The sequence below is a fragment of the Rhamphochromis longiceps genome, linkage group LG5 (genome assembly GCF_057381845.1).
Source record: "Rhamphochromis longiceps isolate RC_006_pf linkage group LG5, R_longiceps_female_GT1.1, whole genome shotgun sequence".
Lineage (NCBI taxonomy): Eukaryota > Metazoa > Chordata > Actinopteri > Cichliformes > Cichlidae > Rhamphochromis > Rhamphochromis longiceps.
Window position 1 is genome coordinate 23511568 of NC_140561.1, and position 18169 is coordinate 23529736.

Below are 18169 nucleotides of genomic sequence, written 5' to 3' on the forward strand. Positions count from 1 at the left end.
CCCTGTAAACGTGCTGCATGATTCTCTGTATCACGCAGGAGCAAGTAAACTGTGCTGAGTTTAAGTGTCTAGCTGCAGTGAGAAGAATTTCAGATTGTTTTTCTGTTTCTCTTCCTCCTTCCTTCTCATCAAAGTCATCACCTGCTGGAATCTTTAGGATTTTACAAGGTGATGTAATCAGTGCTGTTCCCATATGATACATAAGCTATTAACTGATTTATAAGCTATTAACAGCGATGAATTACATTGCATGAGAATGCTTTAGCTCGAGAAGGCATTGTTAAAGTGTAGTGTAGTATTACTGTAAGTACTTATCTACAGACAGTAAACCTGTGGGTGTGTCTTTGTTTAGTTTACTGTAACTAAATACATGAGGGCAGCGGCAAAGACAAACTGTTCTTTGTTGATTGAATTAAATGAATTAAAGCCTTAAAACTGATAGGAACCAGTGCTGGCTTCTACTGTAGTCTGCTGTAGTCATTTTACTTTAATTTTAGTGTTCAGTGTAACCTCCTTCTGTGTTCCATCAGGAAGGATATCTCTGTGTAAAACTCTGCCAAATTAAATAAGCAGAGAAGATGAAAGCATTTTTAAAAAATAATTTCAATGCTCACTCTCTTAAATATACATATATGTAAACATATATAGTCATAACTTGTAAAGATTTTTATATTTTTGCTGACATTACCCCAAAATAATTTGTTTAAAATCTTTTTTCCCCGCTTCCTGGACTTTCTTGTACTTCTACCACCATCTTTGCTTTTCGCTGCTTCACATCTCTCGTAGTTTCTCATTTTTTGAGTGCTGCGCCCCTCTCTCTTACAGTAACCCTGCTGCAGCTTCATGAGATGCCTTACATTTGAACTATTTTAGCAAGTTCTGGAAAGAAGTGTGGATAGATAAATCATTTTATTACAATTTTTAAACAAGTGTCTCTAGAGTGTGCAGCAGATTGCACTGCCTTGCTGTGAGTTTGCTTTAAAGAATAGGGAAAAAAGAAACATGACCTCATACTCTAAAAGTAATGCGACAATAACATAATTATAGCTCGTAATGCTGAATGACTATGTGGTGATATTTGTTATTGCATTACTGGTATTTGTGGTATAAATGACTGGCTACAAGGTGACCAACCTTATGGTTGAAAAAGACCATGGGTGGGGATTTAGTTGAAGAATGAGTTTATGTACACATTGAATAGGTGAGCAGAGAAGAATAAGTCTTAAATAAATTATCCTTCAGTTTTAGTTTATGTGTTGGATTTTTACTCCATCACTCCATTCTAAATATTTGCATCCTGTGCTTACTGTTATTTGAATGTTTAACTTCCTGTATTACTTCTGCTAAAATGACATCATGATCTGACCTGTTCTCAGGAATGTATCTCTAATCTTTGTTATGGTAACAAGTTTGCTGTACGTCAGTAGCTGTGATTCACAGAGCAGGTTTACTCACTGTTATTAGCTCATTTTGACCATCAAATGTTAGGTGACACAGGCCTTGAGTGGCTTACCACGTCTCATTGGCTATTCCCACAGACTCCAGGTCCCTGGTCACATTTAAATTCATTAGTTATATCCATAGTCATTATTTCTGTTAAATACTTCCGAGATTATCTTTTTCTACATTTTCTACCTGACCCAAACACAAATACTGTGTTTGGGTCAGGTAGAGCGGCTCATGTTTAGACTGATCAGTCCCAAAGTAAAATGCAGTTATTTTTCATCAGCCTTCACATATCATATTCTTGAGTGAAAATGGATCATATTTTAACCCTGGAGAACCCATGGGGTCATATTTGACCCCATGGGTTCTCCAGGGTTAAGACTTTATATGCACAAGCAGGCGACAGCAAAACCCACGTTAGGCCTTGGTTACAGGCCTTCATGTACTTAGCTGCATAAAGCTGATTTACAACTCTGTCTAGTGTACCTCTGCTGACACCTGGTGGCAATTATGAGTTACTACAAACGGCCTGATATTGAATTTACCGCGTAACGTATCCTAATGGAACAGCATCACATGAATAATTTTGTAAAACCTGTGTGGACTTTATTTGACTATATTTCATATCGTTTAAATATTTTGACGTTAATAGTAAAATGACAGTTTCGACAGAAACTTTGCTAAAGGGATGACTGCCCCTTTAAGAGCGGCGACCAGCTGCTCAGCGCCCAATCGCGGCGCGTAAACTGAACTTTGTTGTTGTCAGCAACTAAGAGCTAACTGTTAGCTAGCGTTAGCCGGACACCGAGCTAAAGAGGCGATATCTTGCACCCCATTCGTCCTAATAACGGAGGAAAGCACGGTAACATTTAGCTTGGACAGCTACGAACATAAACAAGTCGCTTCCATCAGGATTTCGCCTCCGATATCAACAAAAATGACATCTGCGCTGGTGAGTTTAACTTGCTGCTTGAGCCACTGAGATGAAGTTCGTTTCTTATTTGTGGTTTCCACAATGTGGCTTATTGGTTAAGAGTTAAAGGTCGATATATCTGTAGATTTATTACAATACATCATATATTTTTTTATTTGATATGGACCCCTTTCTTTTTGCTGCTTGTTTTAGCTTTATTTAGAGCGAGAGCAGATTATAAATCAGGGTAATTTACTCTTAGTCTGGATTAAATGTCTGTGAAGTCGTAGCAAAGTGACTCATTACTCAGTCTGCTGAGTGTCCAATGTAATATATACATTTATACTAATGTAACAACCGCCCTGTGCAGTCATGACAACCACATATGTTATGTAAATGATACATTTGTGAAAGTTTAATGGTATCGTTTCACTCATTTGTCATGATCTAAATTGCCTTTGCAGATTAAATGCATCATTTTGCCGACAAAGTGACTAACAAGCAATTAATATGCCAACAATCTGATATTCTGTGTACGGTAATTACAGTATATTGAAGTTATAAGAAAAAGAAAAAACTATAGAGTAATTTATGCCACCATACACTCACCGTCCACTTTATTAGGTGCACCTCGCAAGTGCTGGGTTGAGCAGCCTTTTTGCCTTGAGACCTGCCTTAATTCTTTATGTGAAGCTGCGGTTTTGGTCCATATTGACATGATCGCTTCAGGCAGTTGCTGCAGACTTTTCGGCTGCACATCCATGATGAGAATCTCGTGCTCCACCACATCCCAAAGGTGCTCTTTTCGATTAAGATCTGAGTATGCCTATGTGCTTCAAGGCTCAACAAGTTGTGCATTCAGAGATGCTTGTAACCAGTGACAAACAAAGAAGAAAACAAGCTTATTTTAAGTTTGCATAAACTAAACCTCATTTTCAAGAAAGGTTGGTCAAAACCTCTCTTTGATGAACTCCAAGAGTAACTCATAAGACACTATGACAATATATATTCTGTGCAATACAGTCATGCACCATACACCACAGTATCTGGTAACTGAAGGGAAAAAATATACTCTTTAAAAGTCTTTCCCGTTCTTTCCTTGTGAGGTTGTTATTGTTAATATGAAGTAAGATAACTCACTTTATAATTTTCTTAAAAAGTAGTGAAGTGTGCCAGACTAGCAGGGAACTCCTACATCTTTTGATAAACAATATTTGCTGCCAGTGAATGGATCACACGTGGAACCAAAATGATAGATTTCAGTATCAGTATTTGCCCCCACTCCTAATTTGTAGCAGGTTATTAATGACATTTAACTTAATTCAAGTAACGATCCTGTTAGTCGTACAACTTAAAATCCCAAATAAAAAGTAAATGTGGGTTTACATAATATAATATAAAGATGCATTTAAGAAAACAGCATTAAATGAGGCATGATTACAGGGAATATCGCTAATAAGAGTCAGTTTTCTATTAAAAAATACAAATCAGCAAGAAACCAACTTCAGTAAGAGAATATTTTCTTTATTTACATATAGATGTTTGTAAAAAAAAAAGTGCAGTTTAGAAAAAAAATAGTACAGAATTCTACTAAAAGCAAGTGACTCAAATATGATCTATAACTGTTTCTACTTTCTGTCTTTCTGCCATTTCAAAATCTCAACACTCGACACCATATTTGTCAAAGTGTCTCGTGATGATGCCCAGCTCCAGCTCCACAGTCCCCATGGCTTCGGTGTGCAGTCTGTATCTGTCCGCCCCGCTGTAGATCAGGTCAGGGCTGAGGAGCTGGGGACCTCCGCCGACGAACATTTGCGCCAGCCGTTCTTGCCAGGAGCCCACGGGCCTCCAGGTCGCACAGCTTATTCGGTGATGTCCCGGACTAGAAGGGACGTGGCAGAAACCATAACCATAGAGTTGGCACCGTCCGAAAGAATCTTGATGCCACACCTCTAGGTGAATCTTCGGCCAGCCTTGCAGCCCTTTGGTCGCGTAGTGCAGATCGATCGGGTGGCTCCAGTACGCTATGTCTCCGATTTGGGGGCTATCCACCTGGGTCTGACCCTCCTTCAGCCCGGATAAAAGCCGCCATGCTTCTCCCGTATGAATTCCCCATTTGCAAAACAAAGTCTTTTCCGGGAAACCACTTGCACCAATGATCTGCCCTATAATGTGCAGCTCTGCCATGCCACACTGGTTCACTTTGACAAGAAAATGTGGCACGGAAAGTCCTGTTTTGTCTCTCCGATGTTAACGGCTAGCTTAGCGGCTAGCTAAACTAACAGCTAAACGTCTCCTTGGTAACCGCCTACCGTGATTTTCGACAAATCCCCTGAGTTAGACCTCGCAGGCACCACTTCCGGTACGAATGCCGTCCAACATTATGAAAACCCTAAGCTTCACCTTTATAAAATTGTTTGTCATTAGTGAATAATTAATTTTCACCAATTATAATATTGCCAGAATTATTCCTGAGCTATAATAAACGTGTGTGGTGAAAACGCGGTTGTGTCACGAATTTGGAACTACACCCTTACAGGTTTAACTCAGAGTTAAATTTGTCCTAATGGACCGAGTTGTTTCTGTCTTTCATGCATTGTTTACAAAAGTCCGTTCGTCGAAGACATAAAACACCTCTTCATATTAATACTTTTTAATTAACTCGTGACGAAGAATTGACTTTATTGCTCAATTTCTCTGAAGTTTAATCGGCGTTTGGAGTCTGTGAACAATTACACTGTGAAACAGCGCCAGTACGCGGCTGTACTGCGCTCAGACTCCACAGTTCACTACTACACTGAAAAAACAGTCTTATACTCCGTGGAGGACCTTTTACAGTATATAAAAGGTTTATGTATACAGTATTTTATTTTATATTTTAAATGAGAAATACAAATGATATTTTATGAAAAACCCAAGGTTGGGAGTAGTGTGAAATGTGACTGCACATTTGTAAAAAGAGGTATTGAACTTTGGAATAGTTGTTTAGGCATAATTAGTTTTAACTTTAGCCTAAACATATTCGACACATTGTCATATAAATGAACCAGATATGAAGAAATTAAATAAATTTAAACTTGCTACTTTTAGATCACATTGTACTCCTAGGAACATTTTATTTCATTTATTTGAAAACTTTCTTGAGTGGTAATTTGCCTTTACCACTTACAGAATATAGTTTTAGTTGCATTTCTGTACAAAATTGTTACATATAATTTTTGTTTTTATCTAGCTGATATACAAGTTAGTGTATTTCTCGCAAGGATCTTGCTGGCATTAGTGAAACGTTCTTTGAAATGGATTGAACATTGTTAGACTGAGATAGTGATTAAACTATGATATAGATATAACTCCCACTAGGTTTATATCTTGGACTCTCCACCATTTGACCTTAGAACTGAAGAAGCTTCTCGGATGAGAGGTGAAACGTCTTCAAGCAACTGAAAGAAGTCCAGACGCTTTTCTTTGCAAGCTCCTTTGACTACGATGACCTGGATGACTGAGAACCTTCACAGACATTAAACTATGAGAATGTAATCAAACTGTTTATCAAAGGGAAACTGTGATTTTTAAGACACTCAAGCCTAACACTGGCTGGTATAATGTTAGGTTGTAACCAGCTGTTCTTGTTTGGCTGGCTTGTTATTAACTGCCTTGAAATGCTAATGATAATAATAAGTAACTACAATGATATCTGGAATAAATAAGCATGTTTATGCACATTTTCACGTATTAGAGCGGTGACTTCCGTTCAGAAGATGAGGGTTGAGGTGAGGAGGGCTAGCATGACGTTTCAATGACCTCAATGACCCCAAAACGCATCAATTCGGTCACTTAATATGCTGAGCCTCAGAATGTGGTGTAACATCGGTTTGCATGCTTTTGTGTACATATTTGTCGACAGCTGTTTCTTGTAAAATCTTGTTGAAAACTTTCCCAGAATAGCAGAGGCAGCCATGGTAACATATTATTGGCCATGGGTTTTGCAATGAGATGTATCACACACAGTGGGTGCCTTTCACAGTAAACATTTTGACTAGCAGCACAAGTGTTACTACTAACATAAACACAGACTTGTTTCCATTCACGTGTCATACTAAGTCGTGACCGTGAACCTGTTCTAGGAGCCTAAAACCAAAACAGTGTATTTTTATTAATCTTTCTTTCTTTCTTTCTTTCTTTCTTTCTTTCTTTCTTTCTTTCTTTCTTTCTTTCTTTCTTTCTTTCTTTCTTTCTTTCTTTCTTTCTTTCTTTTTTCTTTTTTTGTTTGGTGTGACATGTCTGAAAAATCAAAAGCTGAAAGAGCATTAATTGAGTGAACCCATACTTTACTTTGGTGTCATAGAAGTGCCTTGTGTATTCTAAACCTTACGTGTGTAGTTGGGATGCTGTTAGCGATTTTATGGAGAGTTAGAAACTTACTCTGTGTTATTTTCCCACAGACTTAAGAGAGTAAAAAAAGAATAACTGCGCAAAATCAGAGGACCTCATTATTTTAGCTACAAATCATAACTATGGGGTTCTTTGCTCATGTTTCCAGGCCAGTTTTAGTCACATCATACACCCACATAGTCGTGATGAGGAAGAAATAGCACTTCTTCAGTGATAAGCTCTTAGTAAATAGTACCAAATTTTCTGTTTCCCAGATGTCTAACTTATTGCTTATTATTGTAGCTTTTGTAGTCATGAGGACATTTTAACATTTTGACATGACTCTCTGTTTGCTCCCATAGTCTGATCCAACCCTAGAAAGACATTTCAAGGGTCACAGGGACACCGTAACAAGTGTGGACTTCAGCTGCAACATGAAACAAATTGGTAATGATCTGTTTGCCTTCAGATGTAACTGTTTGCTGTTGCCTTTGTCTTTTCCTTTTTGGAAATACATGATGTTCTCACTCACACCTGTGCTTCATCCTCTCCTAGCCACAGGCTCCATGGATTCCTGTGTGATGATCTGGAACATGAAACCTCAGATGCGAGCGTATCGTTTTGATGGACACAAAGACGCCGTCCTTTCCGTCCACTTTTCCCCATCAGGCCATCTGGTGGCCTCTGCCTCCAGAGACAAGACTGTACGTCTTTGGGTGCCAAGCATGTAGGTGTTAAAGTAAAATCTTTCTGTCTTTTCTGTTCTTTATTCCACCACAGATTTACTACAGAGGACAATGATGGTGACTCATAAAGAGCAGCAACTACTGAATATTGTTTGTCTCCTTCTGCCAGCATGGAGGAAGACACACATTGCTGAACACCTTCTGGGTTTTGCTTGTTTGTTTTAAACTTAAGTAATGTCTTGTGTCCATACAGGAAGGCTGAGTCAACAGTATTCAGGGCTCACACTGCCACTGTGCGCAGTGTTAACTTTTCTGGTGACGGACAGACTCTGGTCACGGCCTCTGATGACAAGACAATTAAAGTGTGGACAACACACAGGCAAAAGTTCCTCTTCTCTCTCAACCAGCACATCAACTGGGTCCGCTGTGCCAAGTATGAGACACACATTTAACACGATACAATGCATCATATTAGGACATTTTGATAGATTTACACTTCAGGCATCACATTATGACCTTTGACAGATAAAGAGAATTACACTGATCATTTCCAAAATGCATCTTTTTTGGGCTGTTCCTGGTCAGTATCTAACAATAATAATCCAAAAAAAGGAAGTTTCATCTTCCCCAGATCCCAATCCAATCCAATATCTGGTGGATGTACTGGACAATAAGTTCCATAAATGGCCTAACCTTGCATCTTACAAGAATTAAAGGTTCTGTTGCTAACATATTGGTGCCAGATACCATAGCACACCTTCAAAGGTGTGATGGAGTCCATGGCTCAATAGGCCTGGCCTGTTTTGGCAGCAAAAGGGGGGACCAACTCATTATTAAATCTATTTCCAATTATCTTTTGACCTGCCACCTTCATTGAATCGTTTGTCTGACTGCTTGAAAGAGGTCACAGAGTGGCTGTCTGCCAATTCTCTCATTTTAAATGAGAAGAAAACTGAGATTATGGTGTTTGATAGCAGAGGTGTGGACTCGAGTCACATGACTTGGACTCGAGTCAGACTCGAGTCATTAATTTTATGACTTTAGACTTGACTTGAAAAAATGTTCTAAGACTTGTGACTTGACTTGGACTTTTACACCAATGACTTGGGACTTGAATTGGACTTGAACCGGTTTACTTGAAAAGACTTGATATTTTACCCCAAATATAAAATTTAACATGCATATTATATAGAGATTGAAAATGTGACGTCATTCACGGGTAGAACCGCAAAGGATTCTGGGAACTCGTGGCAAGCGGTACTAGCGCACGCAGGCTTTCAATTAAAATCAGTTACACAGCGATAAAAAGAAACACAAAAATGTCAAGAAGCTGTTGTATCATTAACTGCAATAGCCGGTCGCATGACAGCCACGGGAAGCCGACGGGTAAAGAGATCGGTTGTTATCGGATTACGTCGTTGAAGAGAAATTGTTCAGCCATGTTTCCGAAGTAACAAAGACGCGACTGGATTGCAGCCATTCTAAGACCAAATATAACGTCCCAGAACACTCCAGCTCACAGGTTAGTCTGCTCCAAGCATTTACACGAAGGTCAGTGTTTTTTAGTAGTTAATACGTCATTTTCATAACATAATTGGTGATATAGGTTACAAGCAAGTCTGGCGCTGAACAGAAATTGTCGCGCTATGCTCCTTTATTTATTGTGCATAAATAGTGAATTGTCCTGACACAATATTGCGTTTCGCTTCTGTTATTATGGTACATTGACAAAAACATATACTTTTATTCACAGGATAAAACAGTTGTTTTGTATCACTAATTGCCCAGTACGATTACAGCATACAATATTATTGTCACTGCTACATTTCTGTGATGGGTACCAGAAATTATTTCCACTACTAATTAATTACCGTTGAGCTCAAAGGTCCTATTAATAAACGGTTAACGAATGTGTATTTATGACGACAATTTGTGAGACTGGTAAACTTATGATACGTACGATGGTCTTTCGTTCTACACGGTGCATTTCAAGGTCCTGTACCCATCCGTCGGTAAACTGTACCTGGGCTTGTTGCAGTGACCTGAAGTTACTAAACTTCATGAGTGTATGCACTCACTCCAAGAACCGTATGATTATAAATATGCATATAAATATGCTACGATGAGATAGCTGACTTCATCTAACTAGCAAATGTTGTCCAGGCTACGTTGGTGATACAGTTTTTTTTAATGTGTATGATATTTTTGTCATGCGATTTTAAAGCCGGTCCTACAACCGCATCCAAGAATAACATGCAGCTTATCTCAGAACTGTCGGTGAAAATTATTCTTGGAGCTAAGTTTAATTGAGCTGCATTTTAAAGAGGTGCAATTTCACAATTTGTGTATATTTTCTACGTTCACTTTTGTCATGTGTTGAGAAAAACACAGATTTAAAATTACATGGTCTAATATTTACATTTAGCATATAACTGCAACATTATTTTTTCTTTTCTTTTTTTTAAAGACTCGAAAGGACTTGAAATTCAAAGTTTCAGACTTGTGACTTGACTCGGACTTTTACACCAGTGACTTGAGACTCGACTCTGACTTGCCTGACATTACTTGAGACTTGACTTGAGACTTGAGGATAAAGACTTGAGACTTACTTGAGACTTGCAAAACAATGACTTGGTCCCACCTCTGTTTGATAGTCACCGACCTCCTCAGTCTCTATACTCCCGGCTGTTCTTTACGATCATCTGGTCAGTTACCTCTGGCCCAGCCCAGGCACCGTCTGAAGACTAGGGGTGATCGTGCCTTTGCCTCTGTAGCACCAAACCTCTGGAATAGTCTTCCTGCTACTGTTCATCCCTCTGACTCCATTCAATCTTTTAAAGCACACTTGAAAACGTACCTATTCGACCTGGCTTTTCCAACTCACTAATTCTCACTGCTCATTAATTGCTCGCTACTCATTTCTCTGGATAATCATGATTTCTCTCTATCTCTACTTACTTGCTTTTGTTTGTTCTCTATTTTAGCTTGTTTTAATGACTTACAGTTCAGTGTAATCATTTACTGTTTATTCCTTACTGTGAAGCACTTTGATGTACCCCCTGGTTTTAAATGTGCTATATAAAAAAAATCGTATTGTATTGTATTGTATTAGGCAGGTGGTCATAATTTTATTCCTGATGCCTGGTGTATAGCTGACCTTTTCCATTACACCATGCATTTTTGAACATATTTTATACAGATTGAGCATTAATCATTTACATTTATTTTTTTATATTATTATTGCAGGTTTTCTCCAGACGATCGCTTGATTGTGTCATCCAGTGATGATAAGACCATAAAGCTGTGGGACAAAAACAGCAGAGAGTGCATTCATTCTTTCTATGAACATGCAGGGTGAGCACTTGCGAGCACCTGAATGATGAATAGGAGGAGCTAGGAGTATTTATTTATTTTTGTCAGTTTTCTGCTGGTGTTCTGGTAAGGTCAGAAAAAATCCTTACAAGTGTACTGATGCAACGGCAGTAAATGCTGGAAAAAATCTGACAGAATCAATCCCCTAACCATTTGTTATCCTGTTCAAATGTTTATGACGAAGGCACTGAACACCTGTTCAGTCATTACACATGTGCCCTATTCCCTTGTACATTGTGCAGTCTGTTATACTGAAACACTTTAATGAGACATTGGCTGTGTGAGTCTTTGATACATTTAATATCCTGTTTTACATCTTTCTTCTTACTTCTTTTTAACTTTATTGTGTTTTATTTAGAGTCTGACATACTGAGCTCCTTTCTTTTCTGTAGTTTTAGCTTATTGTGTTGAGATGATAATAAGATGAGCTACACTTTATCCCATATCGTTTCTTACAGCAGCTGAAACACTAGAGATAATAATACCATTAATGTAAAATGCCTCTCTTCCAAGTAAAAAGCATTGTTATAGAGGATGATGGCATGAGGTATAAAAGACTTCCTGTATCCTTGTGGCAGCAGAGTCTGTTAGAGAATAAACTTTATGCCTGCCTGTAGGAAGTGATGCAGAGGGTGGTCAGGATTAGCATCAACATCCTGTCCCACGATAGACTCAGGTCAACCACCATCTATCGTTTTTTTTCTCGACCTCTCAACAAAATCATCTGCTAGTGCTCCTCAGAGAATCCAATCATCAGAGTATTTCTATAGGTGTCATGACCCACAGTTGTACTGAAAGTCTAAGCAGTTTAAGGTGAACAGGAATGGAGACATCCCAATCACAGCTTAATTTATTTTGGTGCTGTATGCCACTGCATAAGATAAAAAAATGAAATTGGGGGAAAAAGGGTCCAGAGAAAGCTGTATATATTTTTTTAAGTTCCCAACATTTAGAATAAGAAATTTCTTTGTTTTTTTTTCTCTTCTCAAAAGTTATGCAAACTATGTGGACTTTCATCCCAGTGGAACATGTATTGCTGCAGCTAGTACTGACAACTCTGTCAAGGTGTGGGACATCAGATCACATAAGATGCTACAGCACTACCAAGGTAAAGACACATCGATAATATTTAAAACCGTAATCGTTCTTTCTGGTCTTTTTAAGGAGTGAAACCAGAGTTTACACTCAAGTGTGACATTTTTTAGCTTCATAGCAACACAGTTATTTTCATTAATTAGTCACAACCACATCAATTCTAAAGACATACTTAAATATTTAAAGAATCACTGAATGCTTTATCACTCTCAGTTTAGTCACTCCTGATGCCTTATATAGAGCTTTATTCTGAAACACCAGTTCATCATATGCTGAGTCAGTCCCATAGAAACAACAAAAGCCACAGTTTTTGTTTGTTTTAATGTATGGTACTTTTGGCCAAAGTTTAGACATCTGCTCTCAGAAATTGCAGTACAGCCAAAGTACCTTTGAATCATTATGTTAAAGAGAAATTACTGAAATCGCACACAGGGAAATTTATATTAATGGCAAGGAATGTTATTGATCTTTTGCATATTCATTAAACTTAATGTTGATGACTTTTTATCAGTCTTGCATTCAGGCTGGTTGCTCTAATTGCCTCCCTTAAATGGATTTCAGTTGTTAGGTCTAATAATGGATAATTACATATGTCTGAGGAGATTTGGTATGAAGATAGAAGCTTCTCCTCCTCCTCTTTCATTTTTTTTCTGGCCCTACTTTCCATACTGGAGTTATTTTGTCATTTTGCTAACTTAAAGTGTAAAAATGGGAGTGGCTAGTGTTAGACACACATGGGACTGAATAATGTTTTTAGACATCAAATGATTAATGAATAGTTTTTGGTCCTGATTAGAAAACCTTTAATGAAAAATTGTTTAGGGGTTTGTATGAATAAGCCAAAATCAATAGCAGTAACATAGCAAGTGGCAGTGGCACATTGGTATATTTATGTTAACCATCTGTGCACATTATTTGGTAATTTATTGAACTGGTTTGTTTCCATGAGGCAGAGCCATACTATACAAACACCCACTGCTCTGTGCTCTTTCATAGCTATTCAGCATCTTTTCCCAGCTTGTGGTATCAGGATGCCTGCAAGTGTGTTGTAGCCTCTGTAAGCCAGGAGAGGGACCTATTGCTTGCTAATTTGTCAGCTGCTGATTCATGTATGGCGGGATTGTTTAAGTCTAGGGAGGTCACGATTAGTTCTTTGTTCTTAAGGCAACTTGATGTATTAGTGTGTGGTAATAAAAAGCTGGTGTTAAGCCGTTCTCAGTTAAGCAGGATTTGCAGCAGTGTGATGTGCAGCAGCACTACACTTCAATGGCAGCTAATTTAGTCCTTTGAGGTAAAAGTGCCTTTAAGCAAGAATTTCTCATTTTCACAGCTCAAAGCTGTGCTTGTGTTGCTTTAAAACATCTGAATCGGGGAGGGGGGGCGCTCCTGTAGCTCATCTGTTGAGCGCAAGCTGAGTCCCTACTGCAATTGTCATCCTCTCTTTCTCTCTCCCTCTGACTGTTGCTGTATAATAAAGGCAAAAATGCCAAAAATAAATCTAAAAATAAATATATTATTTCATTAACTGAGCATGTGACTTCCTGTAAAGCTATAGCTAGAAAAAACGAATCAATAAACGTATAAAATATGAAGGATTAAGTATGAGCAGGCATGTAATCTCATTGTATTTTGTATCTGGCAGTTGTGATGTATCTTAATCTGTTCAGTCATTTATTTATTTCTTATTTGGACAGCAGCTGGTCACTAAAGGGTGTCACCTGTTCTTCTTTATAATGTATATATAATTGAAATCTCATAAATGCATCAGAGTCCAAGTAAACTAGTAAATATTGCTCATTTATATTATTTGAAGAGAATAAATAAACAATTAAGTTGTCATAATCATAAAAGCAATTTTTAAGCATAAATGCCAAATATTTAATGGCTCTGTATTCAAGGTTGTTGAAGTAATATTGAATAATTTAACGTTTTCATTTGCTGGTGTGTTGACATTTGGTGAGATCACCTTGCCTTCTCAGTGACCAGTCTACTTCCTGGAATAGTCCTGTATAGTGTTAGCTACTCAGCCCCAAAGATTTGATCTGACAAGAACCAGTCATCCATCCACCCGCCACCAACATGCCCATTAGAGCAGAGAAGGCCAGATGAATAGGAACGATGGTGCGCGCTTGGGGTTATATTATTATATTATTTATTTATTTTTTTTTGCTGAACATCAGTCAGCACTGACCCTCTTTATCAGTACTGCACTGAAGACCGCCTGCACGCAAGCCTTGTCTTTCTCTTCTTCTTTTTCTTGCTGTCTGTGATTCTGACACATTCATCATGACAGATGTAAAGTAGCAAAAACACCGACCTAACAGTCAAATTTGCTCACTTTTGAAGTAGAATTATAGTAGAATATATATATATATTATTATTATTATTATTAGGGGTGCAACGATACACAAAATTCACGGTTCGATTCGATACTTTGGTGTCACGGTTCGATATTTTTTCGATACAAAAAAATGTTCATGCCTTTTTAATTTGTCATTTATTAAAATTATAAATATATATTTTAACTCAAAAGTACAGTTTTTAAATTTAATGTTGCTGAAACAAAAGTAATTAAAAAAATAAATATATCTCAGGGCTCTCAATATTTCAAAATCCCTGGTAGCCCTTCGGGGTTCAGTTTTTGGTAGCCCAAAATAAATGTAAGTAGCCCGAATAAAAAAAGAGAGCAATTTTTTGATTGATGTTTTGTTTCCTGTTTTGTTTCCTTTACAATATTATACATTAAAGTATAATATTGTAAAGGAAACAAAACATTAATCAAAACATTGTTGAAAAACAAATTACAACATTGTATAAAAATTACAATCATCAACTCAAATACTTGGTTCTAATTGAACAGAAATTTCTATGAACTTGTAAGAACTGTGTAGGACATGAATCAGTCTGTGTCAGATCCTGAATTTGAAATTTCCGCTGAAGTCACGGGTGAGAGACAAGTGGAACCAAGATCTAGGCCATTTGCTTTTTGAAGTTTGCAAAGACGGCTAAATTTTGCCAGTGGTAGTTCACTCTTTGCAACATAGTACGCTGTTCTAAACAGATTTTTCAGGTTTATTTTTAGTATGTTATTTGCAATTGGTGTTTGTTCTGGGAAAGATATTGCAGACTGAGCAATAATGCGTTTCTTGCATTTCTCATGGGTTCTTTTTTTTCTTTTTTTTTTTTTTTTAAATGACATCAGAAACAGCAGTATGCGACATTACGTGATGGCAGAGCTTCAGTTCATCCTTTGTCATTTTTTTTTTTTTTTTTTTTAATAGATAGGACAGGGGGAATGAATGAGAGAAAGAGGGGGAGAGAAAGAAAGAAAACCAAAGGGGAGAAGAGACGGTGAGAAGGGGGGGGAAGAGAGAGAGAAAAAAAAAGAACTCCTGGGTCACCTGTATGGAGAAAAAAAAAACAAACAAACAAAAAAAACAAACAGAGGAGACAGCAAACAACAAAGAGCAACATAATAATAGAGAAAACAAAGCACCATCACAATAAACTAGCTAGTCATAGATATCAATATTTACTAAATAATAAACGATATTGTGCAGCACGCAAGATAGACAGCGCACAGTGTGCTTTGAGGCAGCAGCCAAGAAAGCTTTAGTCCGCGTCTGTGAATACCCATGTGTGCATACCTGTGTGGATCAGCATGCTTGCATTCCAAAGGTTTCTCCATGTAATGATCTGCTAGGGAGTGTGGGGGGGCCACAGCCCCGTCCTCCAGGGTGTGAAGTGGGTATGGAGGAGATCAAAACTCCAGACATCCAGAGGCCCCCAGAATACAAGAGACCATGGAAGACCAACAGAGGGGCAGCCGCGCCACTGTTCCAGTAAGAGCTGAGGAGAGTCCCAGATGAGGGCTCGCCCAGCAGCCGCGGAGCAGAAGTCAGGGGGAGTTGCAGTGACGCGCCCGTGAGCTCCGCCGGCCCCCAGCTGTGCCTGAGTGACCGAGCCCCAGGCCGAGAGGCCGGGGGCACCCCACCTCCAAAGGGGCCCGAGCGAGCCCCAGGCCCCGACAAGCGGCCGCCAAGGAGTGAGCCGGTGTGTACCCGGACGCCCACCCCCAGATACAAAGAACCACCAACACACCGACACCTCATGGGTTCTAATGGGGGCCTTTCTTAAAATGACTGGTCCCAGTAACAAAGGCACTTGTCGACTCAGAAATCGAGAGAAAACCAACAACACACCCGGCAGAACATTATGTTATTTACACGGGTGCACATAAGTGGTCCGCATGTGCGCATTCGCTGTCAAAATAAAAGACGCGCACCAGATAAGAAGTTGCAACGCGCGTTTGCGTCCATATAAAAAGCACTGTTTTTGTCCGCTAGAGTGGGATTTTCACGGCACATTCCGCACCACATCTCTGTGCGTTCATCATTTGTTTGAAGCCAGCTCACCTCCTGCAACCACTTTTCCGAGAATACGCGCTTCTTTTGTGGTTCGGACTCCTTCTGACATTTGTTTGGAGGTAGAGGAACACCAACTAATTGCTTAAAGGAGCTTCTTCGACATCTTTAAGAGTTTTAAACAAATGTCTGTCCTCCTCCAGAAAATCTTATGTATGCAAACACGCGTTGCAACTTCATATCTTGTGCGCGTTTTTTTTTTGTTTTTATTTTGACAGCGAATGCGCACCTGCGGACCACTTATGTGCAGCCCCGGTTATATAGCTCATCATATTGCAGCCACAGAAATTCTTTTGTCCATGAAACCATAAAGCTGCACTTTCTTTTTGCCTTATAGTCTGATTTGTCATAACTTTTCCGTTTTGTGGTAAGCTTTTCTTTGGCTGTCACTTCTTCACCCTGACCTGTCTTATTTGGCTCAGCAGAACTAAAATATACATCCTGCTGCTTTTACACACACACACATAACGGTCAGCGATTCTCTGCGCGATCAACCTCTCACATGTTTAAGCTTGCTGCGGGAGATTTCACTTGTCATGTTTGCATAGTAAGCTAACGATTGATAAGACGATGTCAGAGGAATTGGTGCGCAAATTATCATCACTCACCAATCAGTACTGTCGCTCTCTATACACAGTTCGCACGATTGCAAAGTGAAAGCAAAAAAACAAGCGCAAATTCAAACGCGATTTCAATATGTCACATATTGACAGTGGCTCACCGATGCCAATGACATAATTACCCAGCTACATTTCCGAAAGAATGCAAAAGCATTGACATATATTTTTCCTTCCTACAATAGCCGGACGGGCAGGGCAGAGATAGATTTTGGTAGCCCGACTGGAAAAATCGCTAGCCCCAGGACGTCGGGCTAGCGATTTTGCAAGCCCTGTATCTGATTGAGGAATCACTCATCTTTGGAAAAGAGAGTTTATTACAGAGAAATGGCTCTTTCCAAAATAAAAGCTATACTATACGCTTCTTCTGGGCTATATTCTCAGCAGCATAGCGGGTCAGGGCTGTTCGGGGTTCTGTTTGTACAGTTATGTTTTGTTTATGTTGCCATAGTGACGGGTGACGCCCTCTCGCTGCGACGGTGTGTCCTTCCGGGGTCAGAGGGCGCTCTGTGTGTTGTTGTTGCTGTGCGGTTGCCGCGCTGAGCAGTTAGCTAGCGGCAGTGTTCTTCTGCAGATGTCAATAAACGGCTGTGCTCCCTGGCTAGCTCACGGGAAGCAAGACCAAACGACACCTCCATCTCCTCGTTGTCTGAGCTCGCCACATTGGTGTCAGAAGTGGGATGATGGTGGCACCCCATGTTCTGACCCGAGTGACTTTTCCCCCGCCGGTCGTGACTGGCCGGTGCGCTAAAAGAACGCACCTGGACATTTTCAAAGTGAAAGCAAAAAACAAGCGCAAATTCAAACGCGATTTCAATATGTCACATATTGACAGTGGCTCACCGATGCCGATGACATAATTACCCAGCTACATTTCCGAAAGAATGCAAAAGCATTGACATATATTTTTCCTTCCTACAATAGCCCGACGGGCAGGGCAGAGATAGATTTTGGTAGCCCGACTGGAAAAATCGCTAGCCTCGGGACGTCGGGCTAGCGATTTTGCAAGCCCTATGTTACAGGCATGGCCCTTTAAGGGTGAAGCCTGATGGGAAATGTATTCGGGATGTGTGTAGCGGGACTGCCTGGTGTGTGTGTGAAGAGAGAGAGCGGAGAAGGGGAAAAAGTAACGGTTAGCTACAGAAGAGATGAAAAGAAAAGAAATAAAAGGAATATAATAACTCCCTCGACAGCCAGAGTTGTGTCGGCGGCTGTGAGTAAACTGTTTCAGCCCACTGTACGCGG

The 18169-nt window shown here is 39.4% G+C and overlaps 2 protein-coding genes across 2 annotated transcripts in view; one reads left to right on the plus strand and one right to left on the minus strand.

Annotated features, from left to right (window-relative positions):
- Nucleotides 1-2202: 2202 nt before the first annotated feature.
- The window catches only part of LOC146670053 (uncharacterized), a 72331-nt gene continuing 56364 nt past the window's right edge, over nucleotides 2203-18169 (plus strand). The window contains exons 1-6 of the mRNA XM_085406747.1: nucleotides 2203-2398; nucleotides 7093-7177; nucleotides 7286-7457; nucleotides 7670-7849; nucleotides 10663-10770; nucleotides 11781-11896. Of these exons, the coding sequence (XP_085262873.1) occupies nucleotides 2384-2398; nucleotides 7093-7177; nucleotides 7286-7457; nucleotides 7670-7849; nucleotides 10663-10770; nucleotides 11781-11896 (676 nt within the window). The 5' untranslated portion in view covers nucleotides 2203-2383. The remainder of the gene's footprint in view (nucleotides 2399-7092; nucleotides 7178-7285; nucleotides 7458-7669; nucleotides 7850-10662; nucleotides 10771-11780; nucleotides 11897-18169) is intronic.
- LOC146670054 (B9 domain-containing protein 2) lies at nucleotides 3863-4679 on the minus strand. Its single transcript, XM_085407957.1, has one exon. It carries the CDS (start codon nucleotides 4544-4546, stop codon nucleotides 4019-4021), a length of 528 nt encoding a protein of 175 aa, XP_085264083.1. The 5' UTR covers nucleotides 4547-4679; the 3' UTR covers nucleotides 3863-4018.

Excerpts from the sequence above, each read along its gene's own strand:
- LOC146670054 (XM_085407957.1), bottom strand. The coding sequence starts at position 4,546 with ATGGCAGAGCTGCACATTATAGGGCAGATCATTGGTGCAAGTGGTTTC.